The sequence below is a fragment of the Chlamydomonas reinhardtii genome, chromosome 3, assembly GCF_000002595.2.
Source record: "Chlamydomonas reinhardtii strain CC-503 cw92 mt+ chromosome 3, whole genome shotgun sequence".
Lineage (NCBI taxonomy): Eukaryota > Viridiplantae > Chlorophyta > Chlorophyceae > Chlamydomonadales > Chlamydomonadaceae > Chlamydomonas > Chlamydomonas reinhardtii.
The window spans coordinates 7867186-7885871 of NC_057006.1; the positions used below are offsets into that span (position 1 = coordinate 7867186).

Sequence of the window (18686 nt, forward strand, 5' to 3'; positions counted from 1 at the left end):
CATCCCGGCGGTACTGCACGTGGCATGGGCCATGTGGGCATGAATGCAGAGAGCTACGTGGGCTTGGCTGCAGTCTGGTACGCAGGCAACACGCAGCAAGGCACCATAATAAACCCCGCAAACAGGACAAACCACATAGTCCCTGCTTGCCACACTGTCGCCCGGCCATTGCTTTGCTGCATTCCGTTTGCATTTTCTCTGCGGCTGCCTCTAGTGCTCATCCGTGGACGCTGGTCACCTTCCTGCAGGTGCGATGCGGCTCTGCCTCGCGAGTGTGGCGTTGCGGTGTGTCTGTGTGGTGCTATCGCCTGGCCGGGCGCCCGGAGCGTGAGGAATGCGCGTCAGCAAACTTCCAGCCAGCCAGCAACTCGTCGGTACAGTAACTCCGGCGTTCGACCAGCCGCGCACTCCTGCCCTGCCGTTGCCAATTGTGTGCCATTTGTTGGGTTCTGGGCATCAGCTGCACCCTACGGGACTTTACCAACTTGCCTTACCACTGTCCCATCGCACACACACACATAATCCCTTCTGGCCCCTTCCCTCCCATGGCTCGGGTCCCTTTACTCAGTGCTCCTGTGCTCGTATCTTCCATGTACGCGTAGAAGTTCGCCCAAAATCCGCCGTGTTTGGATTTTTTGCGCCGCGCTTCTAGCTTCTACGAAGTGTAGACGTTTTGGCGCAGAACAGGCGGTATCTGAAGACGTTTTGGGGTTTGCGCCAGTATGGCACTTTTTGTCGACGCAGGCATGCAGGCATGCAGGCAGGCAGGCAGGCAGGCAGGCAGGCAGGCAGGCAGGCAGGCAGGCAGGCAGGCAGGCAGGCAGGCAGGCAGGCAGGCAGGCAGGCAGGCAGGCAGGCAGGCAGGCAGGCAGGCAGGCAGGCAGGCAGGCAGGCACGGACAGGGGCAATCCTGGGGGGCTTCGCACCCGCTCTATTGCATTGGGTTTGGTTTAGTTTGGGCTGGTATCTACAACCCCCTGGATCGCTTCGCTCGGGGGGCTCAGCCCAAAACTTTCCGGGCGGAATGCCGCGGGAGGCTCCATCTATGCTCTGCAGACGCCGCGGGCCTGAGGGCATCTACAAGATACGGGCACTGCCTTTACTACAACCACCAGGGGTGCAGGCGGGAGCCGGTCTCCAAGGGCATCACTGAGGAGCCCGGGGATGACACCCACGTAGGGGGTGGCACGCAGGAAGCCAATGTGGGACACGGCCATGGCCAGAGCCTCGCGTCCCCCGGCCTGTCGGCAGCTACTTTGCTGGCGAGGGGTCACGTGCAACCCCAGTGCTCTCCGTTGCCCTTTTGAGTCGGAAGACCCGTCTGTTGTGATCTAGGACAAGCAAGAGCACAGGGGATGAAGGACGAGTTCCCGTTGTGATGGCTGAAATCCCGACCCGCAAATCCCACAAGGCTAGGCAGGGCAGAAGTCGCAGAGCATGCACATGAGTACGATAAGTGCATGTGTATCGGCTGGAGAGGTGTTACGCCTCATTGGGACCTTACATCGCCAGTTACGAGCAAGTCACATCATCGGCCGGCCGGCAGGGCGCTCCAGGCTGCCACAGCCAGCACGACACATAAGCGCGTGACATGTCGACTTGGCCGGCCATCTGATGCCCTCGCTATGTGTGCACTGCACACCACTTGTACTTAAAAACCGCCACATGCATAACAAGTGTTAGTTGCTCGGCGTGCAGCCCCACGGACACCCCAAACGACCTGCATTTCCTGGCCATGCCCCCAGTCCTTGCACAGGCGCAGGTCCACCCGTGAGGTCCACCTCTCAAGCGCCGACCAATTGCAACCGTGGCCCGCAGGTGTATCTTGTAGACTTGCTCAAAAACTCCAAAAGCAGCATCTTGCAGCTGGCGCACTGCAGTTGAGCGCAGACCACTGCGACGAAGCCGGCACAGCCCAACAACACGTATTGGGTACCGAGATGCACGATGCATGTAAGTCAACCCAGATCAACACCATCACGCTATGATATGCTTCGGCTTAGCCGGTTCAACACACAAAATTTTACGCCTCAACACGTGTATTGCACAAGTCCTGCTCAGGAGCACGGCGCCCATGGGAAACAGCCCAAGGGGCGCGCGTGTGCGCGGGCGACCCGACCGGCATATTGCAGCCTAGTGTCACGATAGGCCTTGTCCGCCCGCTATCCACCTCAGTCCAGAGCCCCGCGGGTAGGTTTTGCCTGCCCCGCACGCCGAGAGAGAGCATGTCCGGGGTAGTCCTGCCCCGCCCGGGGTGGTCCTCCGCCGCCAGGGAAAGTGGGTCACGCCCATGCCACATCACACCGTGTATCTCTTCTCCCGGAGCCTCTTCTCCGGGACACAGCCAGAGTCGGTTTGTACAGCTCTCTGGAACTAAACCCCCAAAAAGTACTAGAAAGTCAAAAATCCACCCCTTATTAACATACTAGCTCCAGAAACGGAACCGAAAGGAAGCGGACTCACATGCAAGCGTCTTTGGCCTGCGCACCCAAACATTGCCACAGCAACCTTGCGCTACCGCTTGAACAGCGGTCTTGCCACGAGGGCTTTATACCACCCATTGGAAAAGGTTGAATTTATACCTTGGTTGTGTTTTCATGGGACCACAGCAACAGGAACATCATGGAGCCCGGGATACAGTCGAAGTCGTGCCAACCACGCACGTCCCTCACCCTCCTTGTGACCTCTTTGCGCGCCGATTCTGTGCGTAGCGGCAGGTAGCGGCGCTCCGACATCAGTAATTCAATGCCTTCCCTTTGCAACCAGCAGTACAAAAAGTGATGAATATGATGGCATGTTGGTTGGCTATACCGCGGCCCTGCCAAGCCAACAGCTGTACGGATGCTCGTCCAGCCAACGACCCATGCCGTACCTACGCGAGCCCCCAGCTCGCTGGAAGCATGCCGCCACCCTGCAGACCCTGCAAGGTCCCCGCTCTGGCATCAGTGATTGACAACTCGCCCGCACCCTGGAACTTTCCGATAGATAGGCCACTCATGTGCCCAGCTGGCCGTTCCACCAAAGCAGCTTGGCCAAACGGGCATGAAATGTAGAAACCTCGCGTGTAGCGTACTGCTCAATGCAACCATCCAGGGCTCCTTCACCACACACGGTCCTGTTGCACCGCTCTGCCTCAGCGGTCACCCCCTCCGCACGTCATGTACCCCTCCCTACCTGGTCAGCCCACCGCACTCGATGGCCCTCACATAGGCCTCATGCGGCTACTGACCAGCACCTCAACAATCCCTGCTCACATTATTGCACATCACAGTTTCCATCACTTTTGACGCCATCTTACATGGGTAAGCCGTCATGGCACAGCGGGCTGCCGCCACCGCCGCTGTGAACCTACTCCACCGGCACCAAGCCAGCAGCTGAGAACTCGCAGAACGGGATCACTTCATCGTGCGCGTCTGCCGCCGTCGCCTGGTGAGCGACCACTGCGGCGACCGGCTGCAGCGGCGATGGCGCCGGCAGCGCCCCGGGGCCTGTCGATTGCGGGCCGCCTGCAATCGATGGCCGGCCGCCCACCGGCGACGCCACCCCGGACGCCGTCAGCGCGCCCGTCGGCACCACAGTCGACGGCCGCGGCGACGAAAGCATCCCGGTGGCAGAGCGGCGCCCGTTCATGCTGCCCGGCACCGTCAGTGCCGGAGGCGGTGGCGGCGTGCTGAGCGTGCCGGTGCTGCTGCGCCGTGCGCTGTCCGGCCGCATGCCCACTACTGTGTGCAGCGGGCCCTTGAGGTTGCTCTTGACGTCGGCAAAGCACGTCTGCCAGTCGAATGCCTGCGCCGGCACCGACGCGGCATTGATGGGCGCGCCCGGCGCGCCCGACTGCTGCTGTGACTCCTGCAGCGGCGTGCTGAAGAAGCCGTTGTGCGAGGGTGCGGGCGACGCCGTCCCCGAATGGGCGCCATGCTGGTCGGCAAACAGGTGTGTCGAGTCGCGACGGCGGGCGCCCGCTGCTGCCGCGGCGGCGCCTGTCGGCGAGCCCAGATCCATGCTCGGGCTCATTGACAGCAATACGTTGGAGGCTGTGGCGGCAGACAGCGCTGACGGTACCGCCGCAAGACCATTGCAGCTAGCGCGCGCCGAGCCGCCGCCTCCGATGGTGCCGCCGCACGATGGCCGGGCTGAATGCATGTGCTGAGGCAGCGGCGACGCGAGCGAAGACGCCGCGAACGACGCTGGCTGGTCCAGGGCTGTGGGATCGCCGCAGGTCTGCCCGGGCATGGAGCCCTGGCTGTTGAGGGCCTTTAGTGCGGGCGAGGGGCCGCCCGTGGCCCCAGGGCCCGCTGCAGCAGCCGCGCCTGGCGCGGTGCCTGGGCCGAAGGGTGTGACTGGCGCTGACGCAGTTGCTGAGGCGCCAGTGCCTTTGGGTGCTGCGTGGCCCTTGCCGCTGAGGTCCGTGTCATCCAGGTCATCAATGTCGCCGCTGCCCTGCTGCTGCCACTTCTGCATACGCGGTTGTTTGAGGAGTGCGTGGCAACGCGCGGGCGAGGAGCAAGTCAGCAACCGACACATATGTGACACGAACCGCAACCATGCACGCCCCTCTTCACCAGTCGGTGCGACCCATGCACCCATGCCACACGCGCGCACGCCGGCAAACACTGATGGTCCCCCAGCCACGCACCAGGAAAGCGCTGTTTCGGTTCTGGAGATCGTGGGACTTGTTGTCCCGACCGCCGTCCCCATCCAGCGACACGCCGTCCTCCTCATCCCCGTCCTCCAGGTCCTCGTCCTCATCCGCCTGTGGTTCGAGGTGTGTGTGTGGGGTGGGGGTTACATTCATGATTAATTAAGAAGTGAAGGCGTAGGCAGGTACAGTAGCATAGTAGACGCGTTGTTACCGATGTCCGTGAAGTCCAGCGGGGGGCGGGTGTGATCTGACGGGAAGCATGCAGCTGGTATTTGAGTTTTGGGGCGTGGCTGAAGGCCGCTTCATGTGTAATGCTGCCCGTGGACAGCACCCCCACCACGGATGGGGTGAAGGTTCCAGGCCCTGTCCTCCCACGTGATGCCCGTGCTGGCCACACCTCCGTGCCCCGCCGACCTCGCACGCAACCCCACAAACGACACCAAGCCGCCCGCAAGACCGCATGGAACGCCACCTACCATGTCCATGACGATGCGCTCCATGCCAACAAGGAACTCCTCAAACGTGATGCGCCCCTCCTTGGTCCAGCTCAACTGCGGGGGAGGGAGGTGCATGACTTGCCTGACGACTGGCCTAATGAGTTCCAGGCGGTCGCACCGCTAGAAGCAGGCTGCACAGGCCGCAGCCTCCCCGTACCTGCGTTCTCGGGCACCGGCGGCCGGGCAGGGCCTCTGCCTGCGATCCTGCGTGCCGGAGTGCCCCTGCGTACCGCTGCCTACCGATTCCTGCCACTGCCTCCCCCTACCCCCACCGCTCATCCCCGGCGCCTCCTGCGCACCTGCTCGAACAAGTGGTCTGCCAGCGTCTTGGAGGTGTTGCGGCCCCACACCTGCAGCAGCAAAGCCGCGGGGGCGAGGTGCGCTAAGCGGTCAGGTCAAGTTGCTAAGCCGGCTGAGCTCTCCCGTCCATGCCCCAGAGCCCAGCTCAACCTACGCATTGAAAGCTTTCCCTGACATGTAGGAGGTCCCACACTAAAACTAAGATACCTGCGCCCGCGGCAATTCCCACGCCGAAACCCCTTATCCCCGCCCTCTCCCCGATGACTCCGCCACCTGTCCCGTCCTCTGCACCTTGGTCCCGCTCTTGAGCGCGTACGCCAGCTCCTTGCGCTCGATGCAGCCGTCCGCGGTGGAGTCGAAAAACATGAAGCTCTGCTCCACCAGCTGGAGGCACTTGCGCGCCTCAGGGTTGGTGATGGTGCGGCGCTTGGTGATGCCGTCCAGAAGGTAGATCACCTGCAGGGCGAGGGGGAGGGAGGAGGGCGGCGAAGTTGGAGAGGGCCACGCGGCACCGGGTTGTTGTTTGCAGGGCGGCCTAAATGCGAGGGCAGCCGCTGCGGCGGCTGGTGTCAGTGCGATCTTTTCCCGCTCCTAACATCTGACTTCGTTCGTTCCTGTTATCAATGCTGTACACTCTCGTGTCCCGCCGCGCTGCATGCACCTTGGCACTTTGCTTATGGCACCCCCAGCCACGCACCATGTACATAATGACAGAGTCCGCGTGTGAGACGAGCACCTTGTCCGACACGCCCGGCAGATTGTTCCACAGCTCGCGCAGCGTGTCGCTCTCTGCCTCCAGGCTCATGCGCTCGCCGCACGACTTGCGAAAGCAGGCGTACGTGACCTGCACGGAAAGCAAGTCACGAAGGCAAAGGGCAGGTTGTTGGCAAGGGCGGGAAGCGGATGGCGTGCTGGGTTGCGCCGCAAGTGACTGTTTTGGTTGCTCCGTCCGTGTGGCTATGGACCTTGCCGATGGCAACGAAAATTGGGGGAAAGGGGCGGGTTAACCTGATTGCAGCTGCGGCCGTTTAGAGCTGCGCCTCAACGACCTTCAAGACTGGCACGCGGCCAGCTGCATGCCCAAGAAACAACCATACCTTGCCATCAGCTGCCACAGCCACAGCGTGTGCGTACGCTTGACGGACAATCTTGAAGCCGGCCGTCAGTTTTGGCAGCTGCAAGATATGGCGGTGTGTAAGAGAATGGATGTGTGATGGATCGTGCCACGGTCTGGACGAGAAAAACGCACGCTTGTAAGCAGCCACTTATTGGTCGACCTGGTTCAGAACGCACCTGCAACATGAGATTGTTGAAGCTCCGCTTGGTCACCTCGAAAGATTTTCGTCGCTTATTCCGCACGACTGTGCGGAGTAAGAGCGCGCTCAAACCTAATGAGAGAGTGGATTTTGGTGCCTCCGTGGGTTTCTTTGGTTTGATACACAACGCGTTCCCCATGGTCCTTCGGCCACTCGAGTGGGTCGCTTATTCGGCAGGCCGTATATAGCGATGCGTAACGCAAAGCCAATGTCGAGTGCGTGCGCGAAGCGACCGAGGACGTGGAGGCGGCAGAAGGCTCGGGGAAGGGCGCAAGAGAGAGAAGCGCCGCGCGCTTGCTGTGCCTGCTAGCTGGTCGCAGGTTAAGCACCTGAAGCGCGCAAATACAGCGACCAGTACCGTTGTGCGCGGCGAGCGTCTGCACGCGGCCTGCTAGTGCAAGTTGCTTGGCGGTCGCATGAATAGTATGCGGGTACCTGGTTATAGAAAATAGTCTGATGCTGTCAACGTGCTACTAGATACGCTCAAGCAACTGGGAGCCGCGAAGGCTGATTTGATTTCCCATGCTCACTCGGTTAGCGATTTAGTATTGCGAACTACGTTCGAGAGAAGCCAGGCTCCTGCACCTTCCGGATTGATGCAAATGATTATGGGAAGGTGCATCGCGACTATTGCGCGGGTCAGCTCGGGCACGCGGCAAGCAGTCACAAATCTGAGGTGGCATGTCGTGAAGGACACCGCGCGGGCGCCCTGGCGCCTTCCCATACACGCAGAGCTACAACATCTTTCACTGTATATGCCACGCATTTAAAAGTGACTGAGTGAAACCGCCGGGAAAGTACCGGCTCCTGCGTGCCCGCCTGCTTGTCTGGCCGCGCCCACTGCTCACACGACTCGCATGTGTCCCATCGTGTCCCACTCCATTAGATAATCTCCGTCACTTGTAATCCCGCTCCTCCTTGCTGCCAACCTGCAACGCCTTGCGTGCCCACGCGGCCAGCCCCCCGGCAGCGAGGCCCCGAGCAGCGCAGCGGCAGCTCTTCCGCGACTGCGGAGGCAGTCACACGTGTCTCCGCCGGCGGTGGCGACGAAACAGGCCGGCGTGCATGTTGGCGGCGCGCCGCTGCAGCCCGGCAAGAGTCCACTCAAACGCCTCCCCACCTTGATCCCGGTTCCAGATGAAGGCGCGGAAATACCTGCAACCACACAAACACGTGTGTACTTGTTTAACGCACCAATGCCCCGCAACGTCACGAGCACGCATGTTTGCTTGTCTGCGACCCAGCCCGGCCTCGCGCCAAGTGCTTGTCAACCCGCCTGACACCTGCACACACACCATCAGTGCGCCATGCTCCCAAGCCCCATCCCTCACAAACATACGGTACACCCAAACAACTCACTTGGCCATGCCCAGCCTCAGCGCAGCGAGCTGTTCGGGGCTGTAGCTCCGCAGCAGCTCTAGCAGCCGTGGCACATCTCGCAGCGGCAGCCGCACACTGAACTCCTCATAGGGCAGGAAGTCCTGAAGGGGTGGGTTACGGGGCGCGGGACCATTGGTACGACATCGCGTAAACATATTGAAGGCCGGAGATCACTGCTTGGCACGTGCCCTGTGCTGAGCTTTCCCTGCAGTTCCGTCGATCTTCCCGTCCCTCACAAGCCCTGACTCAGACACATGCGCACCTCGAAGGCCTGGTAGACGTGGTCCTGGATGATGACTGGGATGCAGCCGAACTGGATGGACTGCATCACGCGAATTCCCCAGCCGTGGCCGTACCTGCGGGTTGGGTTGGGTGGGAGCGGTGTCAGCGGCATACCCCACGGGCATACCCCCGCGGACCGGCAGGACTAGGAGTGTCTGTCCCAGCCATCCCAGCTGTCTATCACGAGCCGACAGTGGCTCCTGACAATAAAGTCTTGGCAGGTGCCCTGGCGCAGTAACACGAGATTTACAGGCCCTTGCCCTCAGCAAGGCCTTCCTGGTGGCCTTTTAAGGTACGGCCCGCGCGTGTGTAAGGGAGAGCACACGGAAAGGAAACAAGGCATGTATGGTATGCGTGTGTACACTGGTCCGTACGTGCGACACCCATGTAGCACTAGCACGAGCATCAAGGCGTCACAAAAGCTAGTGAAAGCCACACGTTGATTTACTCACGCCGCCAGGCAGAACTGCGATCTCCACAGCAGATCAACATAGTCGTCTCGGCGGCCCTCCACAAACATAATGGCTGGGTCCGTGATGTTGAGAAGCAGCGCACGAACCGCCTGGCAAGTAGGCGCGTTACAGTTGTAAGGGCTATGGCGCCGCAGTGGCAGCACATTCCAGCAAGGCTAGGAGGTTGGTAGACACTCTGATTTCCGACCATTGCTTTGGTACGGAACAGGACGCACCTGCCTAGTCCCGCCGCTGTACTCCCCCTCGCCCACGCCGCCCGCGAACAGGAAGGTGATATTGCGGCCGGCGTCGTGGCCGCCCGCCGCCGCAATGCGCTGCGGTATGGAGGAGACCGTTGGTTGTTGTTTAGGAACACAGACGGGCATGGGAAAGCGTGCGTGCAACCCGACTTGAGCATGCTCCAACTACCTCGATGGTTTTGTTTTGGTACACGCATGCGTGGGCATGTCTCGCACACAGTGTGAAACCTCTCTCTTGTGCTTTGCTAACTCAGTGTCAACCCTCTCCCCTGTGCCAAGGGTGTGTGAACAGCCGCCGTCACATGCCACTGCACCACAGGCTCCACCACGTGCCTCTAAATGCTCTCCTGCGCCTTGCATTTCCTCACCGTGCATCGAGGACAACCTCTCGGGAGTCGGGACTGCACGCCGCCCCGCCGCACCCTGCCACGCCCCACCTGCACTGCCCCCCACCTGGAAGTACGCCGCGGCGCCAACGGGCCACAGCGGCTTGTGGTCGTTGGGGTGCGGCGGCACCACCAGGTCCTGGCGCATGCGGATGCAGCCGTACTCCTGTGTGCGCGCGGGCGTGTGTGTTTGAGGAGGCATGTGTCACCCCCCAAATTGCAACCTAGGACCCGGGGCCAGGCCCCAGGGGCCCGCAATGTGGCCGGCGGCAAACACTATCAGGTAACTACGCATGGGCAGCCTGGTCCGGAGGAGCAGACATGATGCCACTCTCCGCACACGAGGCAACCACCGCCGCAACATTATCCGTCGTCAACAATGCCGTGTGCTCACTTAACACAGTACCGTACGGCCCCCACCTTGTTGTGCTCCATGCTGGTCCAGTTCAGGCCTTGCTTCTGCATCCCAAAGTGCACCACCTGCGCCCATACGGTGTGAAAGGCATAAACACAACAGCGACCCCGTCATGCCAGCGGCGGGGCACGTTTGTTCCCAAGCCCCACGCGTGGTTGGCAGCAACGCGGGTTCCCACACCTGTACTGCGTGACCATCAAGTGCTGCCGCCCGCCCCGCCTTACTCCCTATTTTGCCCCGTCCGCGTGTCCCCCTGCTCTTGATTGGGGAATGGTAAACGCCCCCACCCCGGGTTCTGGGCCTCAGTGTTGCACTTGAAAGTTTTTAACTGCCCGCCCACACCCGCTCACCTTTATCATGCTGTCCTGCATGTCCCGCGGCATGTGGCAGGCGCCGCGGTCCCCAGTCAGGAAGATGAAGTGGTCCCGGCCACCTAGGCCACCAAGGCCACCAGTGCGAGGCGGTGCACGCGGTGTCGGTGTAAGCGGTTGCATTCTCTGATGACATCGTACGAGGCTTTGACGTCTTACAGTCAGGACGAGGAGTCACTGGCACACACGTGTTCCTGTTTGAGCGTCAGCCGCCACGTGCCTCCCAGCCCCACGCGCATACGCCACACCCACACCGCCAGCCCTCACTTCGCTGCGCCCCTCTCCATGCGCTGCTCAGCCCCCAAGCCCCGACGCCGATGAAGCAAGCATGCGATTAACAATGCATGTCCCAAGCTCACCTGAGCGGTTGTAGAAGGGCCACGCCGTCTTGACGTGGTCCATCACTGCCTCCAGATGATACTCAGGCGGCCGTAGATTTCCGCTGGTCCGATAAGCAAGCAAGCATGGGACGCCAATGTCAACATCAACATGGAATGTCTTGGAAGAGGACACAGAGCTGAAGCCGACGCATGTGGCAGTAAGTCAACTTAGCAGTGAGAAGGAGGCCCAAATCCAGGTGGTCATAACAAGCGGGAATCGCTCAGCAGTCCGTGTCGCCATCAGCCCCCACCTGTAGAAGAAGTTGAGTGCTGGCACGTAGAACAAGTGCGCCTCGTAGGGATTCTCTGTATTGATTAAGGGAATAGGGTGGTTGAAGCGGCGGCAGATGAATCGTGGGGCGGCATACGACCTGATGTGGAACTGACAGCGTAGTGCCGCACAGCAGCCGATGCCGATGCCCCCCACACGAAATCCCACGAACGCCGCTCCCACCTGTGCGCACGATGTTGTCGGTGATAAAGTACTTGAGGAAATACTCCTGTGTTAAAAATTGTGATATTAATGCACATACGTGCTGCGACATTGCATGCGTGCAAAGCGGTGTGACGCAATTTGCATGTTCCCAATACGATACAGTATCCTTACATACGCGGTGTACATGGGGTCGCGCCCATGCGCGTCCTCCTGCACCTCGAACCTGCGGAAGTACCAGCAGGCAGTAGCAGGAGAAATGGCTTTGCAGCAGCAGCAGACTGACGGCGGGCGAAGCCCACGCCGCGCTCCAACCTCACCCCACCGCACTCCCCCGCGGCCCCCTGCACTCACGGGAAGGCCACATCCCAGGGCAGGTCGTACATGTAGATCTTGAAGCGCGTGGCCACCCTGCATGTGCATACGTGAGAGAGTTCAAGGGAACCCAAATGCGTGTGTATGTGCGTGTGAGGTACAACTGGGCATTGCGGGCGCGCCCTCTTGAATGCCTCGTGTGTCTTGTACACATATGAATGGCACACGTGTCGGGCCCGCGGGCCAGCAGGAGTCTCCAGGTGGCATGCCGCCACCGTCACGGAGCACCCATGCAACCAGCAGCCTGATGACACCGCATGCCCCCAGCTGCGTCCCAGCTCCCAACCCAGCCGCACACCGGCATACGACTCGCCTCATGTCGGGGATCGTCCCCGGCACTGCGGGCGCCACTGCCGCTGACCGGTGGCAGGCAATGCCCCAGCGGCCGTCCTTGCAGCTGCAAAAGCCGCTGTGGCACGTGCCGTGGCCGCCGCAGTCCGGACTGAACCAACACGCCTCCCAATTGTCCCCCTATGTGGATTCGAATACGGCGTACGGCGGTTCAAAAATAAGGCGCCCTGCCGGCACTATTCCGTGCCGAATCAACGTCTGCTGCTCGACGGGGCTGTATTGGCATTGAAGCCACCAAACCGTAGCCGCTAGCTACAGCCGCTAGCTACAGCCGGCAGGGCGGCACGTGTGTGAAGGACGTCCGCACAGGCTCCATGTCCCAGCTGCATGCCTTCTTCTCCTCGTTTCACACACATACGCTCTCACATACGCACACACGCATTCCCATACCCTAACAAGAAACGTACACACCTGCTCGCACTGCGTGCCGTTGAAGCCGAAGTGGCAAACGCACTCGGGCTCGGGACGGCCATCGTACTGGAGACAGAAGCCGCGCCCGTTGGAGCAGCGAGAGGCGCCGCAGCGGGACAGCGGGTGGGCTGCAGTCATGCGCGCACCGTGCAACAGCCGGTGTGCACAGGGCGTTACGATACAGCTGAACTTCGTTCAACAAACAACCACACATCAGCAAGCACTGCAAGTGGCCCGGCAACGCCCCATGCCGCCGCTCGCCCACCTCTGTGGTTGGCCCTGTGCCAAACGAGGTGCGGCCGGTCGTAGGGCGATTTGTGCTTTCGGTTCACGTCCTGTGCGATACAGCAGGAACGCAAGTCACAGCTCCAAAACCGCTCGCCAGATGAAAGGCAGGACAGGCCGAGGGCTTGCAGCCGCCGTGCCCTTAGCCATATTGTCTACCAACCTCCACGCCAACCGTGTCGCTGCCTCAAGGTCGCTATCCTTCGCAGTGCGCGCTCCGCCTTCCCCAGCTGTGTGCTTTCAACACCCGATGCGCCTACCTTGAGTAGCATGTCGGGTTTGTACTCCGTCTGCCCGTACAGCTCCGGAATCTGCGGCGCCGCAGCGAGGCCGGCCCATACAACGACATGCATACCGGTAATGTTACACACACGATTTGTATTGTTGTCACACCGCCGCACACACGCAACACACACACATACCGACGCACACACACACACAACACATACCACCTGCTATCCCAAAACACCAGTCAGACCAAGCCAGGCCAGACCAGGCAGGCACCTGCGAGTACCACACGGTATTGTTCTCCGGGTCCTCCGGATACGCCGAGCTGTTCTGTGCCGCAGCCGGCAGCACCGCCACGCTGCTGCCGCCGCCGCCGCCTGCTGCAGTGCCATTGGCGGCGCTACCGCCGCTGCCGTACAGCCAACACGGCGAGTCGCCGATGTCGAAGCCCCACTGCGGCGTGCCAAAGGGCGCTTTTGTGAGTGGGCTGACTGAGGCCATTGGTTTGGGAAGGGGATGCTTCTGTATGGCAACCGGGCAGCAAGCACCAGGCCCCGAGTAGAGAAGGCAGCGTTGGTGACTAGTAACGTAATGCAGTAATATAGACAGGTTCGCAAAGGCAGGAGTAGGCGCAAAGGAGTAGGCGCAAAGACACTCTGGGTGGCTTCAGGAGACAGGCGTGTGCAGGCTTACTGCGCCAGCGCGGACTCGCTCAGGGTGACCACTCACCCCCGCGCTGCATTTATGCGTCTGGGTGCCGTAGCGACTGCAGTACAGCCTGAAGCACTCGCGAAAGCACTCGCAGTTCTGTGTGTGGTGGTGGTGGTGGTGGTGGGCGCTTCAGGGTTAGGCTTCATTGCAGCGTCACCAGGTGCAGTACAGCACTACCGTTTTACAGCTGCACACAGACACACGCCACACGAACAGGAGCTGTGCTACCGCGTACTGTTGCGATTTGTTACCTTGGGCGATATGAATCCGCAGGAACCTGTATGGCGCAGGACCAAACACGGAGTAAGGACTCGCACTTCCATGCATGTGCCCCTCCTCGGTCACGCCTTGCTCACAACCGCAGCCGCAGCCCCGTGTAACCCGATCGGCTTCCATCTCCGCAGCGCTCCTGTCCCACCACGCCTACACGCACCGGGGTCATCGGGCGTTTGACGGCACGCCGCCATCCGGTCCACTTCACACGCGTCTCCTGCGACACGGACACGAGCAAGTTAGCAGCAGCCATGTCAGCGCTCAAGCACGCCGCATGCGCCTGCGATACCTGCAAACTCGCATGTGTTAGGCACCCGCCACCCGTCTCACCGGCATACCCCCAGGGGCACTCGCATCGCCCCTTCTCATGGTTGCAGTGGCCCTTGTTGATGCTGCGGGATGAAGCATGCAGTCAGCACGCCGCCGGCCCACACGACAAACACGACACAACACAGAAAACGCAGGCGACGCACGATACGTGTGGACAGGCGCACATGCATGCTGAACAAAGAAGCCAACCCGACTTGCAGGGGTTCCCCTTTCTCTCCTGGCCCAACAGCCACGCCTGGGCTGCACGCCCCTTGACCAGCTTCCCAGTCAGCTACCCCGACGCCGTACGGCAGCTGTCGCCAGGCTGCTCTGGGCTACAGCGACTGTGAGCCCCAAGGCACGCCAGCAGCCTCACCATGGCCTGGGGCAGCCCTTGCGCGTCGGCACCACTTGCTCCTGCACACGCCCCGCAAACGATGTCTCCAGCACCGCGTGCACGCCAGCACCTGTGCTGCTCGAGCACAACCAGCCCAGGAGGTACCACCAGGCCAGAGCGGCTGGCCCGCTCCTAGACATGTTTAGTTTTACTGAATCCCATCACTTACACCGTGCATGCTAGGTAGAGCACCAAAAAATGAAAACCCTTGCGTCAGCCCCACAGTGCTTATCTGCCCATTTCGTAATTGTGCATTGAGCCAATCAATTGTTTTTGAATGCAGTTCTAGTAATTGCCCTGAAGAAGGAAGGGCTCCATATTCCCGGACCAAATCGCGCTAATTCCGGAAGTCTTCTTCCTGCGTCAAAAGGCAGTAGACTTTGACTGAAACAAAACATACATCAACAAGATGCTCACAACGAGTCGACGGAGACACAATCAAAAACGCGCTGCGACAAACATAATTAGTCGCTGCTTATGTTCGCTTGGCGCCAAGTTCACGGTTTGCGTTAGCACAATAGGGCGGGGCTGACTGATAGGGCACCGCCACAAGTCGCGGCAAAGGCGTAGCACCACGTTCAAGCGACACGACACAAATGGGCCGGCCGCGTAAGTGTCGTCGACGTGGCGTGACCCCCGCGTGGCACTCACCTGACGGTGTGCAAAATTCGATGTGCACAGGCCGCTTGAATAACGCGACTGCGGCCGCGTCCTGCTTGGAGCTCCGTTCTCTCCATGGCGGGCCCGGTTCGGTAAACTCGGCCGGGGCGTCCGTGGCCGGCTCGGCGTGCTCCTACCCGCCTGATAGGGATGCTGATGACGACGATGCGGTTCTTGATGACTTTGAGCGCCGGTTGGACGCTCTGTTTGAGAAGAGGTGGGGGCCGACGAGGATTTCGGTTTGGACTCGGCCTTTCGCCGTCGCCCTCGTTTTAGAGCTAGACGCAGGGCGCTCAGGGGCCTGCATTCGGACCCAAATGCTGTATCTGTCTGAGGCTCCGTCCTGCAGCCAGCGCTGTACCTGGAACTGTTTCCCCCCGTGTTCCCCCCCCCCCCCCCCCCGCACGCAGAGGCACCACCCGCGAGCGGGCTCTGGAGGCCCTGGCCGTCATGCTGCGCGTCGACGTGCGCGATGCGGACTGCCAGCAGCAGTGAGTGGAGGATTGCGAAGGAATCGGAAATGCGGGAAAGGCCGTGGAGCCTGGAAAGGCCTTACCACGGCACGTGCACGGACGGCAAACCCTCTCCCCGAACCCTCGCCCAAAAACCCTTTACCCACGTCCTGCTGCAACCCTCACCCCGTCTCCCCCATTGAACTCTGCCCACAGCTCCGAAACCATCATCAGCCGCTGCCTGATGGCGCTCAAGCGGGGCAGTGCCATGGAGAGCAGTCTGGCCTCGCAGCTGCTGGGGCTGCACGTGCTCACGCTGGGGCAGCCAGACGACAGGTGAGCAACGGCGGTGGAGGGGCGCGCGATGGCTGAAGTGCTGTGTTGAGACAGGTGAAGCGGCGTCCAAAGCAGATGCCGCATCCTGGGGAGCGTCCCTGCTACAGTTGTCCTATCATCGAACGCCGCCGTCGCTTGTAGCAGACGACGTCATGTCAATTCATCTCGGCCTGCATGGTACCCTTGTCTGTGGCGCAGCCTGTTTGAGAGCCTGCGCCCGGAGCTCGAGCGCACGGCTAGCGGTGCCAATGGCGGCGGCGGCGCGGTGGCAGCGGCGGCGATGGACGCACTGGTGCTGGCGGCGTTTGTGCTGTGTGAGGATGAACTGGCGGGCACACGGCCCGTCATGGACCGGCTGAGGGCGCTGTGGAAGAAGGGTAAGCACTTGTGTTTGGCATACGGTTTAATGGGGTGAGCGTAGAGGTGCAGTGTGCCCCTCACGTGTCATGTGTGTCACCCGAAACAATGTGGAGGAAGGAGCAAGGCTAGTGCACGCATGCTTGTCCTGGGAAACGCGGACGCGTCCTCCTTGCAGGTGATCCCAAGGCCCGCGCCGCCGCTGTGCGCGGCTGGTCCTTCCTGTTCACCTCGCTGGACAGTGAGCTGTGCGAGTCGGAGGCGGCGGCCTGCCTGGCGGCGCTGGCGGGGCTGCTGAAGGAGCGCGATATGGAGCTGCGCACCGCGGCCGGCGAGGCGGTGGGCGTGCTGCGGGCCTGCTGCTCTGCGCGCGTGCTGGAGGCCCTGGAGGAGGGCGAGGAGGAGGAAGAGGAGGGCGAGGAGGAGGAGGAGGAGGAGGAGGAGGAGGAGGAGGAGGAGGAGGAGGAGGAGGAGGGCGAGGCGGATGGGTATGGGGAGGAGGTGGACCAGCAGCACATGGACGCACCGGCGGGCGTAGAGGAGCACGAGAACGCTGCGGCGAACGGCAAAGCGAACGGCAAAGTGAACGGCGGTGGGGCCAAGGTCGGCAAGAAGCAGCCACACACGCAGCACCAGCACCAGCACCAGCAGGTGGAGGGCCTGTTGGGCCGCATGCAGGAGCTGGCCTCAAACAGGGGTGCGTGGCTGCGTGGGCGAGGGCGTTGCATGCGTAAAGGACTGAAGGTTGCAAGAGGCGGGGCGTACCGAGGAAGAAGGCAGTAGGACGTCATTGCCCCCTGCACCAGGCACCCGAGTTTCCGGGGCCTCTTGGCGCTGGGCAGTATCATAGTGCTCCTCCTGCTTGACCCATCGCCGTCACCCAACTCCACATCCCAACACTCCACCCTGCACGTGGCCTCAACTGTACACACGCGTGCTCACAGGCGAGAAGCTGCGCCTCAGCCGCCGCGACCGCGCCGCGCAGCGATCCACCTTCCGCGGCCTGCTGGCCTCCCTGTCGGGCGGCGACACGCCCAGCGTGCGCATCAAGCTGCAGCACGGCGACTGTCTGGAGCTGGAGGGAGTGGCGGCGGTGCACCGGCTGGCCTTCCTGCGCCGCTTCCTGGCGGGCGGATTCCAGGTGGGGTGGGTTGGAGGTGATGGGGCTAGGAGATAGCGTTTGATGTGCGTGTGAATGGGGCTCCGCTGGCTGCCAACACCTCAACCCTCTTCCTGCTTCCCCTCCTGTTCCTCCTCCCCCGCCCCTCAGGCCCACCTGCAGCACAATGCGCTGCTGCACGACGTCTTTGGCTTCCAGCCGCGCGCGGAGCGGCCCGACCGTCTGACCGCGCTGGAGAAGCGGCTCACACGCGGCAGCCAGAGCGCCGGTGCCAAGGCGCGCAGCGCCAACCGCACCTGGAGCCGCGATGCCAAGGCGTCCCGCATGATGATGGAAGCTTACTAGCCTTTACTTCTGGCTCTTGTGTTGAACATGGCGGTCCGGTCAGGCGCTAGGCGTGCATAGGCATTGGAGTAGGAATAAGAATCAAGCCAGGCACGGGCTTGCATAGGGCAGTTGGCTACGGTATGCATAGTAAAGTCAGGTGTTCTGAATGAACGAGGAAGACTCGCCATCTGCAAGCACGTGGATGCGGAGGTTGCCCAGCCGTGCGCGGTGCTTACTGCGGCCAGCTGCGCTGAGCAGGCCGCCCAACCTAAGTGTTAAGATAGCACTTATTGCCAAAGGAGCTGCCTTCCTTGGATAAGTGTGGCGAGCTTGGACACTGTGCCCATGCGTCTGGCACGCCTATTTGCCAGCGGCTGTACGTGCGGTGTGGACGGCATGGTCATATTGCGTGCATTCTGCTCATCCTTCTCATCCTGACCGTGCTCACTATCTTGTCGTTGTCTAGGCTGCGCTGACTGCGCTGTGGGGCCTGTTCCTGTTGGGGCCGCTGCCGGCGGATCAGCTGCCGAACATGCGCCTGTCCACGGTGTTACTGGTGGCCCATCACCAACGCTGCGAGATGCAGAAGGCTATGCATCTCGCACCAGCACCAGGCAGTGCGCGAAGTATGGCGGCGGCGTAAGAATCAGCGGCAGCCAGTTGGTGGGCAGGAGGAACAGACAGACAGACAGACAGACAGGCGGAGGAGGAGGCACACTTTAACGAACTCGCTCAACGCTTGGCGGCAGCCGGCAGGGCTTTGCGTGAGCACTTTGACGTGATGTGGGCGATTGAAGCTGTCGTTGCGGACACCTCAGTCACAGCGTTGCATGGCCAAGTCGGCAATCGTACGTGCCCGCAACGACTGGCCCCACTATTAGACAATGCGATTCTGACATATGCTGATGTACGGTACGGTACTCAGTAAGCCCGGTGCTGAGCTCTTCCAAACATGACCGTGTCCGTTGTATCAGGTTGTA

At 61.4% G+C, this 18686-nt stretch overlaps 3 protein-coding genes across 3 annotated transcripts; 1 reads left to right on the top strand and 2 right to left on the bottom strand.

The window, feature by feature from the left end:
- Positions 1-1488: 1488 nt before the first annotated feature.
- CHLRE_03g202600v5 (uncharacterized protein) lies at positions 1489-7234 on the bottom strand. The gene is made up of 8 exons (XM_001693295.2): positions 6733-7234; positions 6537-6614; positions 6137-6283; positions 5731-5895; positions 5439-5489; positions 5119-5193; positions 4637-4753; positions 1489-4455 (listed from the first exon to the last, which is right to left on the bottom strand). Exons 1-8 carry the CDS (start codon positions 6739-6741, stop codon positions 3349-3351), a joined length of 1749 nt encoding a protein of 582 aa, XP_001693347.2. The 5' UTR covers positions 6742-7234; the 3' UTR covers positions 1489-3348.
- A 47-nt stretch (positions 7235-7281) lies between these two features.
- Positions 7282-14704, bottom strand: CHLRE_03g202550v5 (uncharacterized protein). Its single transcript, XM_001693296.2, has 23 exons — positions 14434-14704; positions 14079-14140; positions 13909-13965; positions 13727-13752; positions 13494-13571; positions 13041-13217; positions 12797-12847; positions 12517-12586; positions 12252-12379; positions 11803-11960; positions 11469-11525; positions 11289-11340; positions 11136-11181; positions 10933-10987; positions 10661-10743; positions 10281-10363; positions 9936-9995; positions 9583-9681; positions 9106-9204; positions 8870-8979; positions 8398-8491; positions 8115-8236; positions 7282-7910 (listed from the first exon to the last, which is right to left on the bottom strand). The coding sequence occupies exons 1-23, from the start codon at positions 14592-14594 to the stop codon at positions 7775-7777; spliced, it is 2064 nt and encodes a 687-aa protein (XP_001693348.2). The 5' UTR covers positions 14595-14704; the 3' UTR covers positions 7282-7774.
- Positions 14705-14814: 110 nt separating this feature from the next.
- On the top strand, positions 14815-18686 carry CHLRE_03g202500v5 (uncharacterized protein). Its single transcript, XM_043061397.1, has 8 exons — positions 14815-15063; positions 15136-15331; positions 15525-15605; positions 15783-15902; positions 16101-16279; positions 16438-16956; positions 17204-17400; positions 17530-18686. Exons 1-8 carry the CDS (start codon positions 15051-15053, stop codon positions 17722-17724), a joined length of 1500 nt encoding a protein of 499 aa, XP_042926540.1. The 5' UTR covers positions 14815-15050; the 3' UTR covers positions 17725-18686.

Coding starts and splice junctions, on each gene's coding strand:
- CHLRE_03g202600v5 (XM_001693295.2), bottom strand. Junction 5,490..5,730: donor CGCTCAAGAGCGGGACCAAG/GTGCAGAGGACG, acceptor TTGCTGCTGCAG/GTGTGGGGCCGCAACACCTC. Junction 4,456..4,636: donor ACCGAAACAGCGCTTTCCTG/GTGCGTGGCTGG, acceptor CCGCGTATGCAG/AAGTGGCAGCAGCAGGGCAG.
- CHLRE_03g202500v5 (XM_043061397.1), top strand. Junction 16,280..16,437: donor GAGGGCGCTGTGGAAGAAGG/GTAAGCACTTGT, acceptor TCCTCCTTGCAG/GTGATCCCAAGGCCCGCGCC. Junction 16,957..17,203: donor GGAGCTGGCCTCAAACAGGG/GTGCGTGGCTGC, acceptor GCGTGCTCACAG/GCGAGAAGCTGCGCCTCAGC.
- CHLRE_03g202550v5 (XM_001693296.2), bottom strand. CDS start 14,594: ATGTCTAGGAGCGGGCCAGCCGCTCTGGCCTGGTGGTACCTCCTGGGC. Junction 11,341..11,468: donor CCCTGGGATGTGGCCTTCCC/GTGAGTGCAGGG, acceptor GTACTTCCGCAG/GTTCGAGGTGCAGGAGGACG. Junction 9,205..9,582: donor GCGCCGCGGCGTACTTCCAG/GTGGGGGGCAGT, acceptor TCCATACCGCAG/CGCATTGCGGCGGCGGGCGG.